The sequence below is a fragment of the Lontra canadensis genome, unplaced genomic scaffold (genome assembly GCF_010015895.1).
Source record: "Lontra canadensis isolate GAN:19392208 unplaced genomic scaffold, GSC_riverotter_1.0 scaffold54, whole genome shotgun sequence".
Lineage (NCBI taxonomy): Eukaryota > Metazoa > Chordata > Mammalia > Carnivora > Mustelidae > Lontra > Lontra canadensis.
In genome coordinates, this window is record NW_022631048.1 from 1254822 (window position 1) to 1266429 (window position 11608).

Below are 11608 nucleotides of genomic sequence, written 5' to 3' on the forward strand. Positions count from 1 at the left end.
TGTTTCAACATCTGCCACGTGTCAGAACCACGCAGGTGCTACGTATATGTAGACAGACAAGTCCCCGTCCTCACCCAGCCTATGGGCATCCGAAAAGGAACGGGAGCCGGGGAAGGACACCGCGAATCCACGAGAAATGGATTCCTCTCGTGAATGTATTCTTTGTGTGTACTGGTCTCAAAATGGCCGCAGTGGCCACCTTTTCGACTCTTCTTGTCCTCTGCTTCTCACAGTTAAAAAGCATCGGCTGTCAAACCCATAAAATGTACTGAGGGGGGCTTCTAAAAGAGACAGCGACCTTGGCCGGTAATCGCCCATCCCCTGAACGACCTGGAATGGCTTTCCCAAGGCGCGGGGCTCCAAACCCCACAACACTGCAGAGACCGCGGCGGGGATGCAAAGTGTTTCACTGAGCATTCCGGCTGCCCTCCGCAGAGCTCAAGCTCGGACGGACCCAGCGAGGAAGCCACCCGCCTCGCCCACAACAGGCACTCGCCGCCACACTGGGTCCACGGAGGGAGCCCCACACACGAGCGAGGAAGAGCCGCGGCCAAGACTAACCCGCATCACCGGCATCACCGGCATCACACACGCATGCGCAATAGCAGATGCCGGGCGAGCCCGACGCGCAGCCTTCGCCCCGCCCCTCGGACCGGAAGAAGTTGATGACGCTTCCGGCGCCCAGCAGCCCTGCGGTTGCCTCGGTGATGTCGTGGGTTCAAAGGGCTCACTTGGTCGGGGGTCCCGGAGAGGAGGGGGACGTGTTTGACGAGGAAGGGGACGAGTCGCTCCTGGTGCAGCGGGAATGGCGGAGCCACATGCAGAGACGAGTCAAAGTAAAGCTGCGCGGCGGGTGCGGGGGACATATGCCGGATTGAGGGGAGAGGGACACGGAGCTGTCGGGAGTCAGGGTCGCGAGAGGAGAGCACAGCGTGGTCCCAGCCTGGCCCGGCGCTGCCCTCCCTCCCTCTGCCACCCAGATCCTGCTGGGATGTTCCGCTGTAAAGCGTGTGAAACCACGGGGCGCGTTAGACGCTGGAACAGACGATGAAGCAGGTCTAGACTTTGAAGAGATTGCAGTTTGACGAGGATCGCAGAGAGGCTGGGGGGGAAACATAGACCCTGACTATACTAACTATGGCTGTCGAAGGACATGTGCACATGCGTGCTTGAATGAGTGAAGACCCTGAAGTTAGGATGGCATTAATCGAGACTTAGGGAAAAAATGAACTTAGGAATGTCGAAGAGCAATAAAGGAAAGCCACTGTGGAATACTGGCGGCTAGGTGAAGGAACGCCGGAGTCGGTTTTTTGTTAGGTGTGAGTTACCCATATCTACTGTGTCTCACTGTTCATTGAAACTAAGCTTAATACCACACACTCAGCTTCCAGCTGGAGCGCTCAGAGCTGAGTTCACATGGTGAGGTCCGCTTCCACCTAGAATCCTTGCCAACCTTATATTGCCCCTGATCCGCCCTTGTTTGCTGCAGTAAAATGTTTGCTTCGCCCAACAACCGCGCAGTCAGTTTCAGAAATGCTTTATGTGAGGCGGGCGTTAGACCAGTAAGCCGCGATCATCTTTGAGTGCTGTGGCGCCATCGGAGATGCAGGACAAAATCCCTTCTGACAGAAAATTCGCAGTTTATTTGAATTTAGGTATCAAGCAAAATTTCTAAAACCACACTTCCCATGTTTTTTGCTAACACAGTTTCCTCTTTCCCTGCTTGAGCTGATTATTGAAGACCTTGGTTAACCTGTTTACTGCCCTGCCTTCTCGCCCACCCACCTCAGTCAGTGTTGCCCAGGGGCCAGACACGCAACTCCCTCTGTATCCTTTCCGTGAAGGCATTGTTAACACAAGGTTTTTAAAGCTGTATAAGAATCAGTATTTATTTGTGCCAAATAAGTCAACTTCAAAAGCGGGATATGCCAATTATAAACCTTTAGGAGAGGCATAGTCTGCTTTGGTTGTGTGTGTCATCTGCTGTAGAACCATTATGTTAACTAGTAAGTAGCAAAGGCCTATTTCATCAACTTTCCAAGTTGGTTCTATGACTTTCTAGAAAAACCTACAGTGGTTTACCTGGTGTTCATTACAGCTGCAGCTCTTCATTACTTATTTTTAGGAAGGCTATAGAGATGGAATAGATGCCGGCAAAGCAGTTACTCTTCAACAAGGCTTCAACCAAGGTTACAAGGAAGGTGCCGAAATCATTATAAACTATGGACAACTCCGAGGAACATTGAGGTAATTTTTAAAACTTAAATGCTGAGTCATTTTAACCCCAGTACTACCGGAGGATGTTTATAAAAGTAGTACGTAAAAATAAAGCATTTAAACTGAAGTACTTTTTCTAGTGTTAAATCCACAAAAGAGTACTGCGGAGCACAGAATAATATTGCCTTCAAAAACTCAAAATCATAAGTACATCTACTTTAATATGTGAACTTTAACAAGTTCATCCACTTTAATAAAGGACAACAATAAAGGTGTTGTCCTTTATTGCAAAGAAATGCTAGGAAGGTGTATATCTTTTGCTGCCTGAACTACCACTAATCTGTATCTCAAAGTAATTTAAAAGATCTTCAGGTTTTGAATAAAGCTTTTAATCTTGCACATGTGGCAGAACACAGTATAACAGACTTCTAGACTAGAAATGATGAAAATTATAACTGGTAATAGAAAAATGATTCCATTTACTTTAGTGCTGGACATTGAACACCTGTCAAGATTCCATAGTAATAATGGCATATATCAGAGCCAAGTGGTCAAATGACAGAAAGAGCTAGGAGCATGACAGACTTGTCATCTTTGACACTTTGACACTAAAAGGTATGACACATACCTTTTAAATTGTCCTCTGTAGAAAACAAACAAAAAACATAAAATGGTTCAAAGAATCACTAATTTTTAAAAGGGTAGGAAATAAAAGTTATCAAAACAAAAAAATACATTGTTTGAGGTTTTAGAAAATTCAGCTGTCAGAAATCAGAATTTATAAGTCTCCAGTAGGAAAATGATCAAGTATTCATTTTACATCAAGTTCAATCTTTTACAAGCTCAGAAAATTTATTACTAAATCTTGTATATCACTTGATCCCATTTTTAAAACATGATTATTCTTCAGTGTGCCTGGGTGGCTGGGTCAGTTAAGCGTCCAACTTTTGATTTCTGCTCAGGTCATGATCTCAGGGTTGTGAGACTGAGCCCCAAGTCAGGGTGGACCCTGGGCATGGAGCCTGCTTAGGATTCTCACTCTCCCTCTCTCTCTGCCTCCCCTCCCCACTTCTCTCTCCCTCTCTTTAAAAAAAAAAAAAAAAGACAGGATTACTTTTCTCAGTAACCATTATTTTATGTCATGGTTACCTGAACAATCTGAAATGTCAGAAAACAAAAGTGTTGTCTGTAGTAGAAAAAGGCTAGAAGAATTCTTACCTTTTTTTTTTTTTTTTAAGATTTTATTTATTTGTCAGAGCACGTGCACAAGCAGGGAACAGCAGGCAGATGGAGAACGGATGTGGGACTTGATCCCAGGACCCTGGGATCATGACCTAGGCCAAAGTCATATGCTCAACAGACTGAGCCATCCAGGCGTCCCACATTCTTACCTTCTCTAAGAAGATGATTAGTTAATTCAACAGTGATTATAACAAAGTCAGGAAAGAGAAGTTGCCTCAGAACTTTTTTTTTCTACCCTTTAGTTTTGATGGCAAGTAACTATATGCTTAGAGCAGTTGTTTTCAACGTTGGCTGCACCTTGATATCAGCTGGGAAGCTTTAAAAAATAAAACCCCCAGAGATTTCTGATTTCATTGGTCTGGGATGTGACCTAGGCCTTGACAGTTTTAAGAGCTGCCCAGGTGATTCCAATGTACATCCAAGTCTGAGAATCACTGGTCCGGAAGCCGTGTGATGTCCTTCAAGGAGAAACTGATTTTTGTGATCTCTTCCTCTGAGTTGCATTCCTCTTCAGCGGAAACTACACAGTCATAAAGAAAAAATCTAAAATCAAGAAAAGTGGATGTGGAGTTGTGAAGGAGGTGTTAGGAATTATAAGCAGTTTATATGATTACTTCCAGTTTATTATTTTTTTTTTAAGATTTTATTTATTTTGTTGACAGAGAGATCACAAGTAGGCAGAGAGAGAGGAGGAAGCAGGCTCCCTGCCGAGCAGAGAGCCCGATGCAGGACTCGATCCCAGAACCCTGAGATCATGACCTGAGCCAAAGGCAGAGGCTTAACCCACTGAGCCACCCGGGTGCCCCTCCAGTTTAATTTTTATCAAAAGATAAATCTTTATATACATTAAAAGCCGTTTTAGCATCATTACTTTCCTGATTTTGACTTGCATTATTATTGAATCATTTTTGCATTGTGTTATCTAGAAAAGAAACGTGTAGGGTTTAGCATCAAAAATTTGAAAAGCCTGTGATTGTTTCTTTTTTTTTTTTCCTATTTAACTCTTGTTAATATTTTCATTCAGTGCCTTGCTCTCCTGGTGTCACCTTCATGATAATGGTTCAGCTCTGATCAGTAAAATAAATAATCTTCTGGATGCAGTTGGCCAGTGTGAAGAGTACGTGCTCAAACATCTAAAATCAATCACTTCCCCGCCCCACGTTGTAGATTTATTGGACTCTATTGAGGATATGGACCTTTGTCACGTAGCTCCAGCCGAGAAAAAGATGGATGAAGCTAAAGATGAAAGACTCTGTGAAAATAACGCTGAGCTTCACAAAAACTGCAGCAAGAGCCTTAGTGAGGCAGGTTGTTCATCTTTAGAATGTTGTGGAGTACAGGACCGTGAACATTCTGAAAACCCAAGCCTCACTTGGATTTTAGAACAGACAGCCGGTTTAGTAAAACAGCTGGGAATATCACTCGACATATTACAGCACCTCAAACAACTATAAAAATTCTCTTCACTTTTTTGATGAAAGTAATGTTCATAACATGTCTTAGAACATTTTTTTTTTAACAAACTAACCAAAATTTGTACCAGTTTCTACGTTGAACACATCACTTGTAGGTTATCCTTCATGGAAATGTGCAATATCTTCAAAATTAACACTATTAAATGTAATAAGAGCTTTTTTCTTTGCCACTGGTAATTTTTATGTCATTTAAGATATGCTCAGAGACTCGAGTTGCCATTGTCATTTTCAAGTTTCTGATCAAAATCAAGCATTTTTCAGACTCATTAGCATATGTGAAAAAGAATCAAACACATTTTGTAAGGACCTAACCCTGCTTTCCTGCTTTTGTCACCATCAAGTGGTTAGGGCCTTACCACCAACTAATCAGACCAAAGTTACCATAAATAATCTAGTGGATAACATTGTAAATAGATACACGTAAGTATATAGATATATATATACTGAAATTAAGAGGCTATAAGTGTAAGAAACTGAAGAAATGTTTATACTGATGATTAAAAACAAAATATTAAAATTCATTTTTGTTTTTGTTTTTGTTTTTGTTTTATTCTCACATAATCTCCACACCCAGCATGGGCTGGAGCTCACAGCCCCCAGATCAAGAGCCACATGCTTCTCCAACTGAGCCAACCAGGCGCCCCATAAAATTCATTTTCGTTTTATGTTAAAGGCAAGGACATACAATTCCATGGAAAATTAAAAATATATTTCATGCTCAAGTACCTGGTTTTTCCACATAGTAAGGAATTAGTAGTGGTTCTAACAATGTGCCAGGTTATTTCTAAACCAGTTTTGTTTCACGTATTCAAATAGGAATAAACACTGGAACCACTGACTTCTCTATTACCTTGTAGCAATATTCTTAGTCTAGCACAGACAAGATCAAGATTCAAGCTTTTGCTCCAGCACCTAAGCATATGAGAACAGGAAAGGATTTTTCAGCACTTCCTTGGCTAAAATACAAAGTTGTATGAGGTGCCTTCTTTTCTCTAAAAGATAGACATACTCAGATAGAGAATAGAAGATAAGTCTTTCCAGAGATTGATAAAATGTTCTACTGTGATCTCACAACCTCCTTCAAGCTCATAGAACATTGAAAGTTAAGCCTGGCTGGCTCTGTTGGAGCATCCGACTCTGGATCTCAGGGTTGTGAGTTCCGGCCCCACCTTGGATATAGAGATTGCTTAAAAATAAAATATTAAAAAAAAAAAAGTTCACAGAACATTAAGAAATTAAGCAACAAATTTGAAGTCAGAGATCGTATCCTGGGGCGCCTGGCTGACTCAGTCAGAAAAGCATGTGGTTCTTGGTCTTCAAGCCCCGCACTGGATTTAGAGATTACCTAAAATCTTTAAAAATAAGACCATATACTGTTTGAGGATTTCTAAAACATGTTGAAGATATCAAATGACACTTGACAGCTACTTTAAAAAAGTGCTTAAGGGCACCTGGATGACTCAGTTGAGCGTCTCTTAGTTTCAGCTCAGGTCATGATCTCCGGGATCGTGGGATCGAGCCCCACGTTGGGCTCCCTGCTCAACGGGGAGTCTGCTTCTCCCTCTCACTCTGCTTCTGTGCTCTCCCCTCTCCCTCTCTCAAATAACACTTTAAAAAATAGTAAATCTTTTTTTTTTAAGTGTTTATATCTCTCTAGGTATAAACACTAATTCAGCAGTGGAGAGGCGCCGCCATTGCCGCCGCGCTCGGTGAACGCATCCCGCTCGCCGAGCAGGGCCCTCGCGGGCCGCCGGCACCATGGGCCAGTGCGGCATCACCTCCTCTAAGACCGTGCTGGTGTTTCTCAACCTCATCTTCTGGGGGGCAGCTGGAATTTTATGCTATGTGGGAGCCTATGTCTTTATCACTTATGATGACTATGACCACTTCTTTGAAGATGTGTATACTCTCATCCCTGCAGTAGTGATCATAGCTGTAGGAGCCCTGCTTTTCATTATTGGCCTAATTGGCTGCTGCGCCACAATCCGAGAAAGCCGCTGTGGACTTGCCACGTTTGTCATCATCCTACTCTTGGTTTTTGTCACAGAAGTTGTTGTAGTGGTTTTGGGATACGTTTACAGAGCAAAGGTGGAAAATGAGGTTGATCGCAGCATTCAGAAAGTGTTTAAGACCTACAATGGAACCAACCCCGACGCTGCTAGCCGGGCTATTGATTATGTACAAAGACAGTTGCACTGTTGTGGAATTCACAACTATTCAGACTGGGAAAACACAGACTGGTTCAAAGAAACCAAAAACCAGAGTGTCCCGCTGAGCTGCTGCAGAGAGAGCGCCAGCAGCTGTAATGGCAGTCTGGCCCACCCCACCGACCTCTATGCCGAGGGATGCGAAGCTCTAGTTGTGAAGAAGCTACAAGAAATCATGATGCATGTTATCTGGGCCGCGCTGGCATTCGCAGCTATTCAGCTGCTGGGCATGTTGTGCGCGTGCGTCGTGTTGTGCAGAAGGAGTAGAGATCCTGCTTATGAGCTCCTCATCACTGGCGGAACCTATGCATAGTAGAACACGCAAGCCTGAGCTTTTTGGTCTTGTTATTCTGATTTGGAAGGCGAATTGAGCAGGTCGACTGCATTGGCGGCCTGAGTTCATTTAGTTAAAGCACACAGGTGTTGGACAAAGCAGCTTGGCTCTTCATGTGCCCACCTACTTCCCTACCCACCTACGATTTTCTTTTCCTCTAGTCTAGCTGACTCTCCATGTCCCTAAGTTTTTAAGTCTAGCAGTATATGTTCTAATTTCAGAACCATTTGCAGGTTGCATAGTGTGGGAGAATCAAAGGAGGGCCTGGGCCTGCTTCTGTTACCTCCATGCAGTAATGGGGATGCTGCCAGAGTATCACTGGGCCCTTTCAGTCTTCATGATGGAGAACTCGGGCCAAAAGTTTTTGGGGGAGAGGGGGAGGAAACCAGCTGCAGTTAAAGTTAACACCAGATGGTGCCCCTCGTCAGTGTCCTTTTTAAAAAACATATACTGTAGTCCAATAAGATAGCAAATGTATAAAATTGCTAAAATAGATTTTAGAATCATACAGTGTGTCTCTTGGTTCATCTTCAAAATCAGACTGATCTTTGAAACTAGCAGTTTTTAATCAAAGCTGGCTTTATAGGAGGAGTATAATGTATGCACTACTGTTTTAAAACAATTAGTGTGAGTGTGTGTGTGTTTTTGTATGATTGAGCCCATTCATTGTTAGTCTAAACTCGTTAGGATTTAATGTACCCATGTAGACTAGCAAAATAGTATGTAGATGTGATCTCAGTTATAAATAGAAAAATCTAACTCAATAAACTCTGTATCACCCCTCAAAAAAAAAAACACTAATTCAGATATTTACTAATCTCTCTCTCTCTATATATATATATGGATATTATGCACAGACTCTAAAATCTTAAAGTGTTGTTCTGCCCTGCATATCAGATATGAAATCTCCATCTCTAATGATGCATCTCGAAAAAGTCACACCCTGAGTGGAAATTTCACCAGTGCAGTAAATCTTGAGATTTTATTTGGGCTCACCCTGCTAAGATTCTCCAAAGGTAATACCCCTTGCCACCACTGATAATATGGTGTTTTTGTGCAGATGTTCATAGAGAAGTAAATCAAAGAGAATTAGCCAAGCTGATGAAGCAATTTGGTCAAAAACATCTTTTAAACTTGCTTTGCCTTTTAAAGAAGTTTATGGATGCAGAGGAATGTTAATGGTATGCCCATTACACCTGTGTCTAATGAACAGAGCCTCTGTTTTACCTTATGGTCATCTAGGGCCTTTTCATGGTAACAGCCAGCAGGCCTATAGCATGAGTCAGGACAAAAAACACGTGGCAAGCACGGTTTCTTTTCCTCACTCCTGCTGGTTCTAGAACAGAAGGTAAAGCAAGACTGTCCCAAAGCAGGCACAGCCAGAGTTTTAAGGCCCAAAACCCATACACGAGGCCCAAGTGGCATGGCTTCCTTACAAACAGAATTTTCACCTTAAATAATTTCTAGTTGCTGAAATCCCTAGAGCATTTTTGTTTTAATGGGAGAAAGAGTCCACAATACCCTGCTTTTTGGCTATCTCAGTTGCTAGAGCTGCTGAGGACAGGTAAATGTGTGTGAAAGACAATGGGAAGTGGGCAGCTGAATTTACCCTACCTGCATCCTTATCTCATTTATATCCGTAGCCCTGCTTATGAACTGCTTTTGTAGTAAACGCAAATAAGAGCCGTGAACTAAGTCCAAGTTGGGATTCTCACCCACCTTCAAACTAAAGACGAAGGTTTGTATTCCAGTCCAAGATAGAAAGGCATAGAGATAATATAGGAAAAGGCCTTATTTTAAAAATCTTTCTAATTTCAATCGAATAAAAATGAAAATCTTACTAATTCCAGACCAGTGGATGAAGTAAATGTAATATGTCGTGCTAATAAACTACCAGTCAGACTTCTGGCTCGACAGAAATTCTCAACTCTCCATCCTGGCGGTACTTGACCCACAGTCGGCCTTTCGTGCTTCGGCTGTCATCGCCTCTTCCCGACAAACTCCCCACAAGAGTCTGAGTCACTCTCAGATTGCTTTCTGTTCATTCACTCCTCAGCGTCAAACTGCTTCTTGATAAGGTCACCTGTGGCTGAGGTCCCACAGCGGCCCCTCCCTGACTTGTCTGCCTTGTCACTGGACATGGTGATCATCCCCGACTTTTTACGGTCCCTCCGCTTGCCTTCTGCAGTGGCACGTCTTCTTGCCCTGCTTACCCTGGTCTCTCACTCTGTCCTATCATTCTGCCAAGTCTCCCCTTCTCTGCCTGTGGGAGGCTATGATACTTTCATCCTTGGACCTCTTTCTGTTTTTGTACTCTAACCAGATCGTCTCACTTGATCCCACAGTTTCAAATACACTGACTATCCCAAAGCTGATGTTCCCACCCCTCTTCCTCTCCCAAGCTCTAGACCCGTATTTCCAATGGCAATTTCTCCTGTCTCCCGGCGTAGCTGCACAGCATGTCTAAAACTGACCTCATTTCCATCTTCTCCCCTCCCACCCGCCCAAACTGTTGTGCCTTTTGCGCTGGCGATCTTCTCCTGTCATCTCTGTTCACTCAAAGCCAGGAACCTTTTCTTTTAATTAAGATATAATTGATACATAAACACTATATTAGTTTCAGGTGGCCAGTACAATTATTCAATATTTGTGTATGTTGCAAAGTGGTCACCACAATGAGCTAATTAACATCCATCACCACAAACAGTTATGATTTTTTTTCTTATAATGAGAACTTTGGAAATCTAATCTTAGCAACTTTCAAATATACAATGCAGAATTATTAACTGTAGTTACCATGCTGCACATCAAATCCCCATGACATTTATTTTATAGTTTGTAAAAGCTAGAAACATTTAAGTCTTTCTCTGCTTTTCCTTTGCTATCTGACCCTACTTCCACTGGGGAGTTTATCCATCTTACTTTAAAACATGCCTTGAGGGGAATCTGGGTGGCTCAGTGGGTTAAGCCTCTGCCTTCGGCTCAGGTCATTGATCCCAGGGCTCTGGGATAGAGACCCGCATCGAGCTGTCTGCTCAGCAGGGAGCCTTCTTCTCCCTCTCCCTCTCTCCACCTCCTCTCCCCAACTCGTGCTCTTTTTCTCTCAAATAAATAAAATCTTTTTTTTTTAAATGCCTTGAATCTGGTCCCCTTTCATTTTAATCGCCAGATTTTTTTTTTAAGATTTTATTTATTTAGGGGAGCCTGGGTGGCTCAGTGGGTTAAAGCCTCTGCCTTTGGCTCAGGTCATGATCCCAGGGTCCTGGGATCCGGCCCCACATCGGGCTCTCTGCTCCGCGGGGAGCCTGCTTCCCCCTCTCTCTCTGCCTGCCTCTCTGCCTACTTGTGATCTCTGTCAAATGAATAAATAAAATCTTAAAAAAAAATACTCCATGCTTTATGGACAGTTACAAGCTTCTAATTTTGTTCCTTGCTGACTCTTCTTCCCAGAATATATTATTCCACATCCTTCCTTCCCAGCAAATTCCTACTTACCCTTCAATACCGCCTCAAATTTCAACTTCCTCAGGCAGAGTTAGTTGTTCTCCCCAGTATTCCCTCTGCATCACTTTGAGTGTCTCAGTCTTCAGATTTATTCAGGAAATCGCCTTATTCATTGTTACGTCCCAGCAGTGCCCATACTTAGGTAGTGCCTGATTAGAGAACAAGTGAATCAACTAGACAAAATGAAAATAAACCCAGAAATTTAGGATTAAAAATACATCATGTTCTTTTGTCTTTAAAAGGGAAAAGGAACCTTTGTATTTAACTTGAAGAAAAAAATTTGCTTTCATTTTGCACGTTAATAAAATCCACATACCCAAATTGTGTCATCGTCTTATACCAGGCTAAACAGTAGCATTAGACACTACTACTCACCGGGGCACCTGGGTGGCTCAGTTAGCTGAGCGTCCAACTCTTGATTTTGGCTCAGGTTGTGATCTCAGGGTCATGATCTCAGCATCGTGAGATCAGGCCCCACGAGGGCTCCGCACTCAGCGGGGAGTCTGCTTGGGATTCTCTCTCCTTCTGCCTCCCCCCCCCAACAAAGTAAGTAAATCTTTGAAAAAAAAAAAAAAGCAATACTACTCACCAATCATTTGAAATTGCACTAATGAATAAAATTACAGCAT

The 11608-nt window shown here is 43.0% G+C and overlaps 2 protein-coding genes across 4 annotated transcripts; both read left to right on the top strand.

Annotated features, from left to right (window-relative positions):
* Positions 1-648: 648 nt before the first annotated feature.
* YAE1 (YAE1 maturation factor of ABCE1) lies at positions 649-5093 on the top strand. Of its 2 annotated transcripts, none has more exons than XM_032874953.1 (3): positions 649-836; positions 2126-2247; positions 4484-5093. In XM_032874953.1, exons 1-3 carry the CDS (start codon positions 666-668, stop codon positions 4911-4913), a joined length of 723 nt encoding a protein of 240 aa, XP_032730844.1. In that variant the 5' UTR covers positions 649-665; the 3' UTR covers positions 4914-5093. The 2 variants fall into 2 exon arrangements, with proteins under 2 accessions (XP_032730844.1, XP_032730845.1); XM_032874954.1 differs by having other exon boundaries at positions 751-853.
* A 1522-nt stretch (positions 5094-6615) lies between these two features.
* LOC116877898 (tetraspanin-3-like) lies at positions 6616-7983 on the top strand. 2 transcript variants are annotated; one of them, XM_032874952.1, is made up of 2 exons: positions 6778-6835; positions 6877-7983. In XM_032874952.1, exons 1-2 carry the CDS (start codon positions 6778-6780, stop codon positions 7452-7454), a joined length of 636 nt encoding a protein of 211 aa, XP_032730843.1. In that variant the 3' UTR covers positions 7455-7983. The 2 variants fall into 2 exon arrangements, with proteins under 2 accessions (XP_032730842.1, XP_032730843.1); XM_032874951.1 differs by having other exon boundaries at positions 6616-7983.
* Positions 7984-11608: the final 3625 nt, after the last annotated feature.